At 37.1% G+C, this 18,843-nt stretch overlaps 1 protein-coding gene across 1 annotated transcript in view; it reads left to right on the top strand.

Annotated features, from left to right (window-relative positions):
• Positions 1-18,843, top strand: part of CEP83 (centrosomal protein 83) — a 140,843-nt gene that overhangs the window by 59,453 nt on the left and 62,547 nt on the right. Inside the window, exons 4-5 of the mRNA XM_032874230.1 lie at positions 1,185-1,277; positions 3,724-3,855. Coding sequence (XP_032730121.1) covers positions 1,185-1,277; positions 3,724-3,855 — 225 coding nt within the window. The remainder of the gene's footprint in view (positions 1-1,184; positions 1,278-3,723; positions 3,856-18,843) is intronic.

Below are 18,843 nucleotides of genomic sequence, written 5' to 3'. Positions count from 1 at the left end.
AAGGATCCAGGATTCTAAATTGTCTGTAGTGCTTAGTGCGGTTCAATGCAAAATGCCTGTTAAGTTACCTTTGAGGAACATTTTTTCCCCAGAGAATTTAAAATGTTTTCCATTCTTAAGTTTCTGTTCTACCTAAACTTTAGTTTTCTCATTCTTTCATGTGCCACTATTTCTATACTTAATATCTTTTCTGTTGGTCTTTACCAGTCTGATAAGCCTATATTAGTTATTTTTATAGTTATTTGTATGTATTTATTTTTCACATGAGTTTGAACTTCTTATGGGTCAGAAATGCTTCTTGTGAGTTTTTGTGATCTTTAGAAAGTAAGACTCTGTGTATGCTTCCGTTTCTATAAAAAAGGGGGATGATAATATAGCTATGTTGAGGATCATTGCAGGGATTAAATTAAGTTAGTAAATGCATGGAAGGTATTTAGAACAGTATGTTATATGGATTATATAGTAAGTTGCAGAATGCTTTGTATATAGCAAGTATTCATTCAGTGAAGTTTTTGAACTATTTGGAGTGTTGATGAATGAATGTTTTCAGAGGTTAATGTAAGTACAAACCGGATTTTTGTTTGTTTTATAGCCAGTATTTGATAATTGAGTGAGCCAATGTGCCAGGCAGTAGTGTGAGGTGTTGGGAACACACCATGGTGAATAAAGGCTGTGTTTGCCTTTCAGGAGCTTATGTAAATACTTATCACTTTTTGAAATGAGTTCTGTAAGACAGCATAATAGGGAGGAGCCTTGTTTTGGTGGCTAGAGTAAAAGTCAGCCTTTTCTGATTGAAAATAAGTCTAAATAATTCTCTGTGGTATACCAAATTATTATACCTTTATTTTGATTGCTTTAGGAAATAGAAATATAATTCACCATTATATAAAACATGATAACCTTAGCTGCCAACATAGTTATTTCTAACAATCATCATCATAATAATAGTGACTGTGTTTATCTCATGTTAATGGAATTGTTGATGTCTCTGAGAGCCTGAAACTGAGGCCTTCAAGTATTCTTTCAAATGATGGTTCTGTTTACATAGTGATTACTGTAAAATTAGGTATGTAGTGAAATTTCTATGAATTGGATTTTATTGTTATAATTAAGCATTAAAATTTGGTGAATTCTTTAATTTTGTGATTTTATATTTAGAATTCTTTGTTTCTCTGCATTACTAGGTATTAACTCCACAGAAGTTGGAGTTGTTACGAGCCCAAATACAACAAGAATTAGAAACTCCAATGAGAGAACGTTTTAGGAATCTGGATGAAGTAAGTAATTTATATAGAAGGAACTGTGCATTTATCTTTATGTGACTGATCAAGAGCACCATTCCCCTATTCAGAAACCCTGCAGTAGCTCCCCTTCTAACTTAAGGAGCTTTTAGGGCTGCACAAGAGCAGATCCCATTATCTGTCTGACTTCCTTTTTTCCATTCTTATTGGCCTCTTTGGTGTTTCTTTGGCACTCCAGAAATGAAACAAATCAAGAATCTTTGGTATTGGGGCGCCTGGGTGGCTCAGTGGGTTAAAGCCTCTGCCTTCGGCTCAGGTCATGGTCCCAGGGTCCTGGGATCGAGCCCCACATCGGGCTCTCTGCTCGACGGGGAGCCTGCTTCCTCCTCTCTCTCTGCCTGTCTCCTCTGCCTACTTGTGATCTCTGTCTGTCAAATAAATAAATAAAAATCTTTAAAAAAAAAAAAGAATCTTTGGTATAACTGTTACTTCTGACATGAATAGTATCTTTCCAGGTATCTCTTAGCCAACTTCCTTATCTCTCACTCTTTTTTTTTTAAAGATTTAAAAAATTATTTATTAGAGAGAGAGTGTGTGAGAGAACACAAGAGAGGGCAGAGGGAGAGGGAGAAGCAGGGAGAGCAGAAGCAGACTCCCTGCTGAGCAGGGAGCTCAACTTGGCCTGAGCCAAAGTCAGACACTTAAGCAGCTCGGCCACCCAGGTGCCCCTTCCTCATCTTTTTTAAGTCTTGGCTGAGATATCACCTTCTCAATGAGGCCTACTTTGTGACCAGCGTGTATCTCCATTTAATATTGCTTCCTGCCTCTCCCTTCACTTCTTAGACCTTTGGATCCGCATTTACCCTGCTATACTTTTTATTTTTCTCTATTACTTGTCCTCTAATATGCTGTATATTTATTGTGCTTATTTTTTATTTTCTTTATTACCATCTCTAGAATGTAAGTTGCATGATGAAGGAACCTTTATCTGTTTGGTTCACTGTATATTCTAAGTTCCTAGCATACAGTAGGTACTCAATATTTGTGGAATGAAAGAGTGTTTTCATGCCACCCTAGAAAAATAGAAATTTGTTACAGTTTTCCTTCAGACTGAAATGTTTCCTTCCTCTTATGAAATTTCATGTTTGTAAAATATAATTAACTGTTTAATAAATGAAATAGGAGAAGATGGCCTATATTAAGTACTATGCCAGACATATATATATAATATATGTATATATATATGCAACTTTATTTAATGAATAGCCTGGGCCTTATATATAACACATGAATATTGTCCCCTTCAAAATGGACCTCCTTTGGAAAGCTATAGTCTAGTGATGCTGCCATTGCACAAAACAGGTTTATTATGTAGATTATATAGTATGTTGCAGAATGCTTTGTATAATAGAAGTATTCATTCAGTGAGGTTTTAGACTCTTCAGAGCATCGATGAATAAATGAATGAATTAAACTGCATATTACTCTCCATTTTTATAAATTTGTTTTTATACATGACTTTTATAAATGACTTACTGGATTGTAAGGTCATCTTTTGAATATCCTCCTGGTGGGTAACCAAAGCATTATGGTTGGGAGTAGACTTAATTTTTGGATTTAAAGCCGCTTAGACTTAAGGTAGGTGATCTAGTTAAATAAAAGGTTTTGTTGTTGTTGTTGTTTTTTAAGTATATTTTTAATAAAATCATGAAACCCATTTTCTTGGTTTGTAAACTGGTTTAGAGAAATCATTCAACCAAAGATTTACAGTGAGCTGAATATTTTAGAAGGTGTTTTTATATCTTAATTTCCTGATGAATGCTGAAATAGTGTCTCCTTCATCTTCTCTACTGCCTAAGTTCTTATTGACTTTAGAATGCCAGCAACTTTTGTAGTGTTAGCAGAATTGGAGCATATCAGAGATCTGCATGTGTTCCTAGTTAGTCAGGAAATTTGGTACTACATATATTCTTCAGACTGGTATGTTGAATTGTCATTATAATACTTGATTGAACCTTTAAGCTGTTGTACTAAATATTCAAATAGTCTTTTATCTACTTAGAATTCATCCTGTCTGACTTTTAGGAGGCTGTTTTATATTTTACTATAGAGTTAATTTTAAAAATTTAACTAATTTAGAAAGGTATACTACATTATTAAATATTATTTTATTAGGCCTACAGGTCAAAACTTCTGATGAGCTATTCATTTTCATTATGAGAATCAGTGAGGAAATAGGGTAAATTGAATGGTAATGTGTTTTTATTGGCACCTGCTCAAGAATGTACTGATTCTGTATGTAGGATACTTGTCATAAGAATTTTCCAGGATTTATTTATATTTCTGTTGAGCTTAATTTTTGCTTTTTAGAATGGCTTTCAATATAATGCACTTCAAAATTATATTTGCAAAAGTGATTTTTGGAGTGAGTACAAATTTCATTTATAAACTTGTCATAAATTATAGTCTCCTTTTAATTTAGGAAGTGGAAAAGTATAGAACTGAATATAATAAGCTTCGCTATGAACATACATTTCTCAAATCAGAATTTGAACACCAGAAAAAAGAATTTGCACGTATTTTAGAAGAAGAAAAATTAAAATATGAATCAGAGGTGAGTGATTATACTGGTTTAGTTATTATTCTTCTAGTCAATAAAATTTTATGATTTTTTGGTAAATGCTAAGTTAGTTAATTGCATAATTAAGTTTCATTAATTAATGGTGAAGTATTTGGCATGATATTCATCTGTTCTGTATTAAGATTTTTATTGGTGAACATTCTTTTTGGCTGTTAGCTTTTCCTCTTTTGTTCCTCCTTTATTTTGCCCCAGTCAATGGAGGTAGACAGTCTCTTATCTTCCATAGCCAGAGAGTTAGATTTCTTTTTGCACATATAGTTTGTTTATATGATTATTTTTAAATTTTATTTTTTACAAACATATATTTTTTCCCCAGGGGTACAGGTCTGTGAATCGCCAGGTTTACACACTTCACCGCACTCACCATAGCACATACCCTCCCCAATGTCCATAATAACCCCACCCCCCCTCTCCCAACCCCCCTCCCCCCAGCAACCCTCAGTTTGTTTTGTGAGATTAAGAGTCACTTACGGTTTATCTCCCTCCCAATCCCATCTTGCTTCATTTACTCTTCTCCTACCCCCTTAACCCCCATGTTGCATCTCCTCTGCCTCATATCAGGGAGATCATATGATAGTTATCTTTCTCTGGTTGACTTATTTCGCTAAGCATGATACCCTCTAGTTCCATCCATGTCGTCGCAAATGGCAAGATTTCATTTCTTTTGATGGCTGCATAGTATTCCATTGTATATATATACCACATCTTCTTTATCCATTCGTCTGTTGATGGACATCTAGGTTCTTTCCATAGTTTGGCTATTGTAGACATTGCTGCTATAAACATTCGGGTGCACGTGCCCCTTCGGATCACTACGTTTGTATCTTTAGGGTAAATACCCAGCAGTGCAATTGCTGGGTCATAGGGTAGTTCTATTTTCAACATTTTGAGGAACCTCCATGCTGTTTTCCAGAGTGGTTGCACCAGCTTGCATTCCCACTAACAGTGTAGGAGGGTTCCCCTTTCTCCGCATCCTCGCCAGCATCTGTCATTTCCTGACTTGTTAATTTTAGCCATTCTGACTGGTGTGAGGTGGTATCTCATTGTGGTTTTGATTTGTATTTCCCTGATGCCGAGTGATATGGAGCACTTTTTCATGTGTCTGTTGGCCATCTGGATGTCTTCTTTGCAGAAATGTCTGTTCATATCTTCTGCCCATTTCTTGATTGGATTATTTGTTCTTTGGGTGTTGAGTTGGCTAAGTTCTTTATAGATTCTGGACACTAGCCCTTTATCTGATATGTCGTTTGCAAATATCTTCTCCCATTCTGTCAGTTGTCTTTTGGTTTTGTTAACTGTTTCCTTTGCTGTGCAAAAGCTTTTGAGCTTGATGAAGTCCCAATAGTTCATTTTTGCCCTTGCTTCCCTTGCCTTTGGCGATGTTCCTAGGAAGATGTTGCTGTGGCTGAGGTGGAAGAGGTTGCTGCCTGTGTTCTCCTCAAGTATTTTGATGGATTCCTTTCTCACATTGAGGTCCTTCATCCATTTTGAGTCTATTTTCGTGTGTGGTATAAGGAAATGATCCAATCTCATTTTTCTGCATGTGGCTGTCCAATTTTCCCAACACCATTTATTGAAGAGGCTGTCTTTTTTCCATTGGACATTCTTTCCTGCTTTGTTGAAGATTAGTTGACCATAGAGTTGAGGGTCTATTTCTGGGCTCTCTATTCTGTTCCATTGATCTATATGTCTGTTTTTGTGCCAGTACCATGCTGTCTTGATGATGACAGCTTTGTAGTAGAGCTTGAAGTCTGGAATTGTGATGCCACCAACTTTGGCTTTCTTTTTCAATATTCCTTTGGCTATTCGCGGTCTTTTCTGGTTCCATATAAATTTTAGGATTATTTATTCCATTTCTTTGAAAAAAATGGATGGTACTTTGATAGGAATTGCATTAACTGTGTAGATTGCTTTAGGTAGCATAGACATTTTCACAATATTTATTCTTCCAATCCAGGAGCATGGAACATTTTTCCATTTCTTTGTGTCTTCCTCAATTTCTTTCATGAGTACTTTATAGTTTTCTGTGTATAGATTCTTAGTCTCTTTGGTTAGGTTTATTCCTAGGTATCTTATAGTTTTGGGTGCAATTGTAAATGGGATTGACTCCTTAATTTCTCTTTCTTCTGTCTTGTTGTTGGTGTAGAGAAATGCAACTGATTTCTGTGCATTGATTTTATATCCTGACACTTTACTGAATTCCTGTACGAGTTCTGGCAGTTTTGGAGTGGAGTCTTTTGGGTTTTCCACATAGAGTATCATATCATCTGCGAAGAATGATAGTTTGACTACTTCTTTGCCGATTTGGATGCCTTTAATTTCTTTTTGTTGTCTGATTGCTGAGGCTAGGACTTCTAGTACTATGTTGAATAGCAGTGGTGATAACGGACATCCCTGCCATGTTCCTGACCTTAGCGGAAATGCTTTCAGTTTTTCTCCATTGAGAATGATATTTGCGATGGGTTTTTCATAGATGGCTTTGATAATATTGAGGTATGTGCCCTCTATCCCTACACTTTGAAGAGTTTTGATCAGGAAGGGATGCTGTACTTCGTCAAATGCTTTTTCAGCATCTATGGAGAGTATCATATGGTTCTTGTTCTTTCTTTTATTAATGTGTTGTATCACATTGATTGATTTGCGGATGTTGAACCAACCTTGCAGCCCTGGAATAAATCCCACTTGGTCGTAGTGAATAATCCTTTTAATGTACTATTGAATCCTATTGGCTAGTATTTTGGTGAGAATTTTTGCATCTGTGTTCATCAAGGATATTGGTCTGTAGTTCTCTTTTTTGATGGGATCCTTGTCTGGTTTTGGGATCAAGGTGATGCTGGCCTCATAAAATGAGTTTGGAAGTTGTCCTTACATTTCTATTTTTTGGAACAGTTTCAGGAGAATAGGAATTAGTTCTTCCTTAAATGTTTCATAGAATTCCCCCGGGAAGCCGTCTGGCCCTGGGCTTTTGTTTGTTTGGAGATTTTTGATGACTGTTTCAATCTCCTTACTGGTTATGGGTCTGTTCAGGCTTTCTATTTCTTCCCGGTTCAGTTGTGGTAGTTTATATGTCTCTAGGAATGCATCCATTTCTTCCAGATTGTCAAATTTGTTGGCATAGAGTTGCTCATAATATGTTCTTATGATTGTCTGTATTTCTTTGGTGTTAGTTGTGATCTCCCCTCTTTCATTCATGATTTTATTTATTTGGGTCCTTTCTCTTTTCTTTTTGATAAGTCTGGCCAGGGGTTTATCAATCTTATTAATTCTTTCAAAGAACCAGCTCCTAGTTTCGTTGATTTGTTCTATTGTTTTTTTGGTTTCTATTTCATTGATTTCTGCTCTGATCTTTATGATTTCTCCTGCTGGGTTTAGGGTTTCTTTCTTGTTCTTTCTCCAGCTCCTTTAGGTGTAGGGTTAGGTTGTGTACCTGAGACCTTTCTTGTTTCTTGAGAAAGGCTTGTACCGCTATATATTTTCCTCTCAGGACTGCCTTTGTTGTGTCCCACAGATTTTGAACCGTTGTATTTTCATTATCATTTGTTTCCATGAATTTTTTCAATTCTTCTTTAATTTCCTGATTGACCCATTCATTCTTTAGAAGGATGCTGTTTAGTCTCCATGTATTTGGGTTCTTTCCAAATTTCCTCTTGCGATTGAGTTCTAGCTTCAGAGCACTGTGGTCTGAAAATATGCAGGGAATGATCTCAGTCTTTTGATACCGGTTGAGACCTGATTTAGGACCGAGGATGTGGTCTATTCTGGAGAATGTTCCATGTGCACTAGAGAAGAATGTGTATTCTGTTGCTTTGGGATGAAATGTTCTGAATATATCTGTGATATCCAGCTGGTCCAGTGTGTCATTTAAGGCCTTTATTTCCTTGTTGATCTTTTGCTTGGATGATCTGTCCATTTCAGTGAGGGGAGTGTTAAAGTCCCCTACTATTATTGTATTATTGTGGATGTGTTTCTTTGATTTTGTTATTAATTGGTTTATATAGTTGGCTGCTCCCACGTTAGGGGCATAGATATTTAAAATTGTTAGATCTTCCTGTTGGACAGATCCTTTGAGTATGATATAGTGTCCTTCCTCATCTGTTATTATAGTCTTTGGCTTAAAATCTAATTGATCTGATATAAGGATGGCCACTCCTGCTTTCTTCTGATGTCCATTAGCATGGTAAATTCTTTTCCACCCCCTCACTTTAAATCTGAAGGTGTCTTTGGGTTTAAAATGAGTTTCTTGTAGGCAACATATAGATGGGTTTTGTTTTTTTATCCATTCTGATAGCCTGTGTCTTTTGATTGGGGCATTTAGCCCATTAACATTCAGGGTAACTATTGAGAGATATGAATTTAGTGCCACTGTATTGCCTGTAAGGTGACTGTTATTTATATTGTTTCTGTTCCTTTCTGATCTACTACTTTTAGGCTCTCTCTTTGCTTAGAGGACCTCTTTCAATATTTCCTGTAGAGCTGGTTTGGTGTTTGCAAATTCTTTCAGTTTTTGTTTGTCCTGGAAGCTTTTAATCTCTCCTTCTATTTTCAATGATAGCCTAGCTGGATATAGTATTCTTGGCTGAATGTTTTTCTCGTTTAGTACTCTGAATATATCATGCCAGCTCTTTCTGGCCTGCCAGGTCTCTGTGGATAAGTCTGCTGCCAATCTAATATTTTTACCATTGTATGTTACAGACTTCTTTTCCGGGGCTGCTTTCAGGATTTTCTCTTTGTCACTAAGACTTGTAAATTTGACTATTAGGTGACGGGGTGTGGACCTATTCTTATAGATTTGAGGGGGGTTCTCTGAACCTCCTGGATTTTGATGCTTGTTCCCTTTGCCATATTGGGGAAATTCTCTCCAATAATTCTCTCCAATATACCTTCTGCTCCCCTCTCTCTTTCTTCCTCTTCTGGAGTCCCAATTATTCTAATGTTGTTTCGTCTTATGGTGTCACTTATCTCTCGAATTCTGCCCTCGTGGTCCAGTAGCTGTTTGTCCCTCTTTTGCTCAGCTTCTTTATTCTCTGTCATTTGGTCTTCTATATCGCTAATTCTTTCTTCTGCCTCATTTATCCTAGCAGTGAGAGCCTCCATTTTTGATTGCACCTCATTAATAGCTTTTTTGATTTCAACTTGATTAGATTTTAGTTCTTTTATTTCTCCAGAAAGGGCTTTTATATCTCCCGAGAGGGTTTCTCTAATATCTTCCATGCCTTTTTCGAGCCCGGCTAGAACCTTGAGAATCGTCATTCTGAACTCTAGATCTGACACATTACCAATGTCTGTATTGATTAGGTCCCTAGCCTTTGGTACTGCCTCTTTTTCTTTTTTTTGTGGTGAAATTTTCCGCCTTGTCATTTTGTCCAGATAAGAGTATATGAAGGAACAAGTAAAATACTAAAAGGGTGGCAACAACCCCAGGAAAATATGTTTTAGCCAAATCAGAAGAGATCCCAAATCGTAAGGGTGGGGGGGAAGGGGATATAAAGAGGTTCAGAAAGAAAAAAAAAATAAATAAAAAGGAAAAAGAAACAAATAAAAAAAGAAAACCAATAATGAAAAAATATAAAAAGGAAAAAAAATATATATATTAGATAAACTAGTTAAAAAACCTTGAAAAAAAAAGGGTAAAAGTTAAAAAAAAATTAGCAGAATAAGAGAAAAAAAATTGAAAAAGAAAAAAAAATTAAATTAACTGCAAGGCTAAAGAATCATGGGGAGAAAGCCATGAGTTCCGTGCTTTGCTTTCTCCTCCTCTGGAATTCCGCTGCTCTCTTTAGTATTGACACTGCACTCCTTGGTAGGTGAACTTGGTCCTGGCTGGGTTTCTTGTTGATCTTCTGGGGGAGGGGCCTGTTGTAGTGATTCTCAAGTGTCTTTGCCCCAGGCGGAGTTGCACCGCCCTTACCAGGGGCCGGGCTGAGTAATCCGCTCGGGTTTGCTTTCGGGAGCTTTTGTTCCCTGAGCGCTTTCCGTAGAGTTCCGGAGGACGGGAATGAAGATGGCTCCCAGTCTCCAGCCCACATGAGCCAAGAGCCCAGGGCCCCACTCTTCAGTGCGCCCTCAGAGAACAGCGCCCAATTGCTCCCGTCACTCTGGCCTCCGGCCGCGCTCCGAGCTGACCCAGCCTGCTACCGGTTCAAGGTAAACCCAAGCTTAGAGCTCCCTCCTCGGCTCCGTCTCTGTAGCCGGCTTCCCCGTTCTAATACCTGTAAGCTCTGCGACACTCAGACACCCCCGATCCTTCTGTGACCCTGCGGGACCTGAGGCCACGCTGACCCCGCGTGGGCTTCACCCGGTTAAGCCTCTGGAGCGATGTCCCTCAGCGGAACAGACTTTTAAAAGTCCTGATTTTGTGCTCCGTTGCTCCGCCGCTTGCCGGGAGCCGGCCCCTCCCCCCACAGTCTATCTTCCCGTCGCTTTGGATTCACTTCTCTGCCAGCCCTACCTTTCAGAAAGTGGTTGATTTTCTGTTTCTAGAATTGCTGTTCTTCTTCTCTTCGATCTCCCGTTGGATTTGTAGGTGTTTGCAATCTTTAGATAAGCTATCTAGCTGATCTCCCGCTACCTGCAGTAGTCTCAGCTGCTACTTCTCCGCCATCTTGACTCCTCCTGTTTATATGATTTTTTTATGTAACACTGTCCCCCTCTACTTTTTGGAACAAAACCACATCAGGAGAGCTCTGGCTATCAGCCCATGTACCTTGTTTCTACTGACAGAAATAAGGGGCTTATACTTTAGAGTGTGCCCATCACATTCAAGAAGTGTAGTTTGTTCTTTCTGATGTCTACAACTGCAGAATTTTCTCTCTGCTGCCTGCAGCATGTTCCCCTACTCTATCTCTACTGCTTGGGCAGCCTTTCTACTCATTTTATGTTTCATTTCCTAATTTTGTCAAAAATAAAATTTGTGTTTATCATTCTTTATGGACTTTTTCAAGAAGAAAGAAATGATTTTCAAGAAGAAAGAAATATATCAATTTTGTTCTGTTATATTGAAATAAGAAATCTAATGCTAGTGGAATATGTTAAAAAAAAAGCTTGGTATCTAGTTATGTGAAATATTCTATGTATAAACACACCTGCATTATTTATTTATTGCATCATCTTTATTTGGAATTAAGAATGAGAATATACTCACCTTCCTTTACTAATTACTAATTGAATCAAACAGATCTATTCTTTTTATTATTTTTGAATTTAAATTCAATTAGCTAACATTGAACATATTAGAACATTATTAGTGTCAGATTTAGAGTTCAGTAATTTATCAGTTGTATATAACATCTGGTGCTCATCACATCCTATTCTCTCTCTCTTTTTTTTTTTTTTTTTTTTAGTCATGTGGCCTCCTTAATGCTCATCACGCAATTACCCCACCTCCCACTGCAGCAACCCTCAGTTTCTTCCCTATAGTTAATTAAGAGTCTCTGATGGTTTGTCTCCCTCTCTGATTTCTTCCCATTCTGTTTTCCCCTCCCTTCCCCTATTGTCTTCTGTGCTGTTTCTTAAATTCCTCATATGAGTGAAACCATAGGATAATCATCTTTCTCTGACTTACTTAGCTCAGCATAGTACCCTCCAGTTCCATCCACATCAATATAAATGGTTAAGATTTCATCCTTTCTGGTGCCTGAGTAATATTCTGTTGTGTGTTATCTATTCATCTGTTGATAGACATCTCCACTCTTTTCATAGTTTGGCTATTGTGAGCATTGCTGCTATAAACATTGGGGTGCATGTGCCTCTTTGGATCATGACATTTTTATCTTTGGGGTAAATACCCAGTAGTGCAATTGCTGGGTCATAGGGTAGCTCTATTTTCAACTTTTTGAGGAAACTTCATGCTGTTTTACCAAGTGGCTGCACCAGCTTGCATTCCCACCACAGTATTAAGAGGGTTCCCGTTTCTCTGCATCCTCGCCAACATCTGTCATTTCCTGACTTGTTAATTTTAGCCATTCTGACTGGTATGAGGTGGTATCTCATTGAGGTTTTGATTTGTATTTCTTTGATGCTGAGTGATTTTGAGCATCTTTTCATTTGTCTGTTGGCCATCTGGATGTCTTGTTTTCAGAAATGTCTGTTCATGTCCTCTGCCCATTTCTTGATTGGATTATTTGTTTTAGGTGTTGAGTTGCATAAGTTCTTTATAGATCTTGACTACTAGTCCTTTATCTGTAGTGTCATTTGCAAATATCTTCTTCCATTCCATAGGTTACCTTATAGTTTGTTGACTGTTTCCTTTGCTGTGCAAAAGCTTCTTATCTTGATGAAGTCCCAGTAGTACAGTTTTGCCCTTCCTTCCCTTACCTTTTGAGACATGTCTAGCAAGAAGTTGTTGCAGCTGAGGTAGAAGAGCTTGCTGCCCGTGTTCTGTCCTCTAAGATTTTGATGGATTCCTGTCTCACAGTTAGATATTTCATCCATTTTGTGTCTATCTTTGTGTATGGTGTAAGAAAATGGTTCAATTTCATTCTTCTGCATGTGGCTGTCCCATTTTCTCAACACCATTTGTTGAAGAGACTGTCTTTTTCCCATTGGACATCCTTTACTACTTTGTCGAAGATTAGTTGCCCATGGAGTGGAGGGTCCATTTCTGGGCTCTCTGTTCTGTTCCATTGACCTATGTGTCTGTTTTTGTGTCATTACCATACTGTCTTGATGATGACAGCTTTTTAATAGAGCTTGAAGTCTGGAATTGTGATGCCACCAGTTTTGGTTTTCTTCTTCAATATTCCTCTTGGCTACTCAGTATCTTTTCTGGTTCTGCACAAATTTTAGGATTATTTGTTCCAGCCCTGTGAAGAAAGTTAATGGTATTTTGATATGGATTGCATTGAATGTGTAGATTGCTCTAGGTAGCATAGATATTTCCACAATATTTGTTTTTAATCAGTGGGCAAACTGTTTCATGATTGTTTGATATATAAGAAGCTATATGAACATTGGAACATTTGAGTCCATTGGTAATACAATATTAGAAAACTATGAATATTTATAATAGGCTTTTTTTTTTTAAAGATTTTATTTATTTGACAGATAGAGATCACAAGTAGGCAGAGAGGCAGGCGGAGAGAGAGGGAGAGGGGGATGCAGGCTCCCTGCTGAGCAGAGAGCCCGATGCAGGGCTTGATCCCAGGACCCTGGGATCATGACCTGAGCCGAAGGCAGAGGCTTTAACCCACTGAGCCACCCCGGCACCCCTAGGCTTTTTTATTAAAAACTTCTTCACACCTTTAAGTGCTCTATTCCCATATGATCTCTTGTTATAATAGTCACTGTGATGGGACAGAACTGTATTATTTTATCCATTTAAAATGAGGATACTTGAAGCATAAGATAAGCAAGGTAAGCAACTTGCTCAAAGTCTAACAAAAAGTCAGCGGCCAAGTTTATGGTAGAACTCAGGTACCCCAACTACCAGCACAAAGTTTGTAGTTTGGTGTGGCAATTTCAAATCTCTGGTAATTTCAGTTAGGAGCCACCCAGCAACTAATTTTGTTAAGAGATCTGTCAATTTATACTACTTGTGATGACGAAAGGTTTTAAATCTGTAATCATGATAGACATAAAAGAATTACATTTAAAAATTTTCTTGTGGAAAATAGGAATGATAAAGATTTCCAGCCTAAAATGTTGGTTTAGTGTATTAAAGAATAACCACTGAGGTTAAGGATACTGGTGCTTTATTTTATATTTTACATTTAAAAATCTAATGTTGATGTTTATCTGGCAATAATTATTGGCATTCTCTAGTTTCTTAGTTTTATTGTTTTTCTAAAGAATGAAACTTGCATCTGAAATCTGATGACTAATCTATTTTTCACCCATGGAAGACCAAATAATATTCACTAAAATTTTTAAGGGGTCAGTGGCATCATTAATTTTCCCAATTTAAATATCTTTTATGGAGAAGTCTGAAGATAAACAGCTAGCTAAGAAGCCATTATTAATAAATAGAGTCTAGAAAAGTAAAACTTTCTGATAAGACTAAAGTTCTTTTCTTTTTACTTCCTGATTGGTTATGCAGGAACAGTATTAATTGCTGGACAATTGGATATTTGTTCTTTCATTCCATTACTTATGTTTATACACTAATTTCTGTACACAAGAGCAGTAAAACTTAGTGATATGATTGGGGATCATGAAATAGCAGTAACTTCAAAGAAAAGCCTACTCTTGCCATCTTCCAATTTTACAGTTAAAATTAGTATAAAATATGTTAGTTTGTACTAAAAATAATTGGCTTTTCTTGCATTAATTAAGGATTCACACAATATTTGTGCATTTTCACTTCTACAGATGAAAGAAGTAACTGAATATTCTTTACTGTGTTCTTAGGTGAATACTTCAGGAAGATTTTGTTAGTGTTTTCATGAGAAGCACTCTAGTGATACTCTGAATTAAAAAGAATGTATGAGGGGTGCCTGGGTGGCTCAGTGGGTTAAGCTTCTGCCTTCAGCTCAGGTCATGATCTCAGGGTCCTGGGATCGAGCCTGGCATAGGGCTCTCTGCTCAGCAGGGATCCTGCTTCCCCCTCTCTCTCTGCCTGTCTCTCTGCCTACTTGTGATCTCCCCCTCTGTCAAATAAATAAATAAAATCTTAAAAAAAAAAAGAATATATGAAAGTAGATGTCTTTATAAGTAAAAAGAGGTCATGATTTCTCAATGCCTTTGGCTATAAGAACATACTAAGTCTGGGACTTCATACAGATGAAATTTTGAAGTTGTATATATAGGCGTTATTCAAAGTGGTACATGCTGTTGTGTTATCATTATGTTATTTGGCGTCTGATTTTTTGTTCTGCAAATAATGAACAATACAGAGAGTATTCAGTATTGTCAATACTGAACTAATGCAAGAAGCAAGAGTAATCCAGTGGGGCAAGTGGAAGATGTTGAAAGAGGGGCAGTGAGCACTGCATCATATGAAAAACTTTAGAGTGACAATATATAATGACAAGTCCCTGAGATTATTCCATCTGGCTCTCCAATCTGAGCTCTACCTTTTTTTTTTCCTTAAGATTTTATTTACTTATTTATTTGAGAGAGAGAGAGAGAATAAGTGGAAGGAGGTGCAGAGGGAGAAGCAGACTCCCTGACTCCCCATGGAGGAGGGAGCCCAAGTCCAGATTCAGTCCCAAGACTCTGGGATCATGACCTGAGCTAAAGGCAGATACTTAACCAACTGAGCTACCCAGGTGTCTTTTTTTTTTTCTTTTTTGAAGATTTATTTATTTGAGAGAGCGAGAGAGCAAGTGAGAGTGAGAGAGAAAGTGAGTGAGAGATAAAACAAGTGAGAGACAGAAACACAGCACAATTGGGGTGAGAGACTGAGGGAAAAGCAGATTCCCTGATGACACTCAACCGATTGAGCCACCCAGGCACCTTGTTTTTTATGGGGCTGGTGAGAAGCCAAAATTCCTGTGGCAGAAAGGAGAACTTTTCTGGGTCCTTGTTACCACATTGAATTTTTTTCTTACAACACTGGTAACATAAAACTGATAATGATTTCCAAGTTTTGGTCTTTATCCTGATACAAATACGAATAGACATCATGAAACCTCTTAAAACACTTCCTAGTTTTGTCCTCGTGTGTTCTGAAGCTCTAGGTGGCCCAGATGGCTCCTTTATCTAAAATATTCCAAATTCTCTGACTTGCACCCTTCTCAGAGTACTATAAACCATATTACAATAGGCAAAAGTCTCCCAAATTAAAACTAAATTACCTCCCAGTGGGAATTCTCTGGGATGAATTTTGGTAAACCTTTTAGAAGGGCTCTGTGAAATCTTACTCATTAAAATTCTCTGTATGGGGACACCTGGGGGCTCAGTTGGTTAAGCATCTGCCTTTGGCTCAGGTCATGAACCTGAAATAAGCCCTGTGTCATGCTCCCTGCTCAGAGGAAGTCTGCGTTTCCCTCTCCCTCTAACTCACTCCCACCTATTCATGCTCTCACTCACTCTCTCTTAAAAATGAATAAACAATAAAAAATAATTCTCTGTATGGATGCAGTTTAAACTATCTCAAAAACTAAACTTTTTACAGGTAAAATTTAAAACATTCAAGATGTTTATTTAATGTGACATTGAGAACTAAATTGAACTTCTCTGTGCCTTGGTTTCCTTATCTGTAAAATGGTGTTAACAGTAATATATATCTCATGGATCTGTAAGATTTAATAAATCGGGGTATGTAAAATACTTACATAAGTACCTAGCACACAGTAAATATTGAGTAAATGTTAACACATCCTCAACATTTTGAAGTATTTGATTCTCTTGCTTAGCATGCTGGAGTCTTCAGTGTCAGGTCTGTACTTTAGATGATATAAATAGTTCCAGGGCATCTCTAATTTCAGTTCCTGTGCCCCCCACCTTCATCTCACTCTTAGCATTTGGACTGCTCTGCTTTCAGGTACCCTGTGCCCTGGCAGTGTGTTATTTTATTTTCCGTATTCTCTTGTTCTGTCTCAATTCAGTTCTTTTTAAGATGAAGTGAACATAAGCTCATTTCCCAACAGTTCTTGTATTCCATTCCCTAATCTTTCCCAAACTATGTCTGGGGGGCAAGTATGTAGTTCTGGGAATTGCTTTCTCCCTGTGACTATCTTTCTTTTACTAGGAGAAAATAAGGGTATAAAGAAAGGGAACTATAACATCCAAAATTAGATTAAAATATGAACTTTAGATTTGTAAGTCATTTAAGTGTCACTTCCATTAAATATGAACAAATCACAGTGTTTTTGTATTCCATCATTAGTTTAGGAAAAGTTAATTCTAGTGCATATAGGGGGAGAGGAGAAACTTAGAATAGTAGTAACATAAAAAAGGTGAGCTAACTTGATTTAAAAAACTGAGATCTGAGAACATGAAACTTCATGTGCAAAATATTTACCATAATAGCCCTGACACACAGTAAATGTTCAAATTCATGGTGTTACTACTATTAGGACCTGATAGCATTAATCATAGTGCTAATTATCATAATGAACATAGCAGATTTTTAAAATAGGTTTCAGATTTGTAAATCACAAGTTGCAGAAGTTGAAGAAGTGAAATACATAGAGGTAGAATAAATTCATACTTCTTGAGAGAATCACTTTATACTTACTTGAATTCTATCAGCTGTGGGAATTAGATAATCATTATTCCCATTTTATAAATGAGAAAACACTCATTTCTGAAAAAACACTCACGAAGCACTGAGATTAGTCCAAGATCTGTCCATCTACAGATAATAGATGGTAGAACCATGATTCATATTGTCTAGGAGTTTCTGTTTCTGGCTCTGATGGAGTAATAGGGACTGAATTTTTCTAAGGTCTTGCCTGAAAACTGAGACAAAATACAGAAAACAGTGGTGTCCAGACACTGAAAAACAGGTAGTACGAGGTGCAGTGATCCCTACAAGAAGGAAAACAAATGAAGTAAGCCACGATTGCACCATATTATGTCCATCAGAGTGGAAAGGCTTTACCATGCATGGTGCATTGAGTAGAAGACTCAGAAAGGTTTTACTTCAGTAGTAAAGTCAAATTAGCCCTACACTAAAGGCTACTCTGTTTCTCCCTAACAAGTGTAAAAGCAAGATTTGCAAGGATCAAACTGTCTCTAAGTAACTTAAAAGCATAACAGAATAAAGATTTAAAAAGTATGTAAAGGAATCCAGAAGACTCCAACAAGGGGAGGTGGAGAAAGGGGGGAGGGGCGGGGAATTACTCCAGCAGTAGTTAAGTGAACTTTCCCCCATAAAATTCACAAAGTCTGGCATCCAATAAAAAATGACTGGGCAGCCCAGATGGGTTCATAAATGAACTCTACAAAACATTTAGGGAAGAAACGTCAGGTCTCTACAGTCTTTTCCAGAAAATAGAATGAGAGGTAGTATTTCTTACCTCATTCTCAAGGCCAGATACCTACTACCTTTCCTTATACCTAAACCAAACAGACATTATAAGAAAAAAAAAAAAAAAAAACAAAACCAACAACTATAGATCACTGCCTCTCATGAACAAAAATTCAAGAATCCTGAACAAAATATTAGCGAATCAAATCCAACAATGTATAAAAATAATGTACCATGAACAAGTAGGGTTTATATAGACATGCAAACCTGGTTCAACATTAGGAAATGAATTAATGTAATCCATCACCTTGACAGGCCAAAAAAGAAAAATTACATGATCATATCAGTAGATGCCGAAGAATCATGAGAGAATCCAATATCCATTCTTGATACAAACTCTCAGCAGACTAGAAATAGAGGAGGGAACTACCTTAACTTGTCTAAGAATATCTACAAAAAATCTATAGCTAACATCATATTTAATGATGAGAAATGTAGAGCTTTCCCACTAAGATCAGGAAGAGTGAGGCATGGATATCCTTTTACCATGCCTTTTCAACATTATGCTGGGTGTCTTATTCAATATGGTAAGACAAGAAAAGGAAGTAAAAGACATACAGATTTGATAGGGAGAAATAAAACTTTTTGCTTGCAGATAACTGATTGTCTATGTAGAAAATCTGAAATAGTGAACCAAAAGCTCTTGAAATTAATAATACGTTACAGTGAAATTACAGAAAACAATGTTAATGTACAAAAGATGCTTTCCTGTGTAAAAGGAATGAACAGGTGAAATTGGAATTTAAAAGTGTAGTATCATTTATGTTAGCATCCCCCAAAATGAAATACTGAGATATAAATCTGAAAAAAATGTAGAAGATCTGTATGAAGAAAACTACAAAACTGATGAACAAAATTAAAGAACTAAATAAATGGAGTGATAGTCCATGTTTGTGGATAGGAAGATTCAGTGTTGTCAACATGTCTGTTCTTCCCAGCTTGATCTGTAGTTTCAGTGCAATCCCAATCAAAATGCCAGCAAGTTATTTTGTTAATATCCTCAAACTGCATCTAAAGTTTATAAAGAGAAACAAAGGACCCAGAATAGC

This window comes from Lontra canadensis, unplaced genomic scaffold (assembly GCF_010015895.1).
Source record: "Lontra canadensis isolate GAN:19392208 unplaced genomic scaffold, GSC_riverotter_1.0 scaffold52, whole genome shotgun sequence".
In the NCBI taxonomy this organism is placed as follows: Eukaryota; Metazoa; Chordata; class Mammalia; order Carnivora; family Mustelidae; genus Lontra; species Lontra canadensis.
Note: the sequence above shows the minus strand (reverse complement) of the source record. Positions and strands in the feature narration are given on the sequence as shown.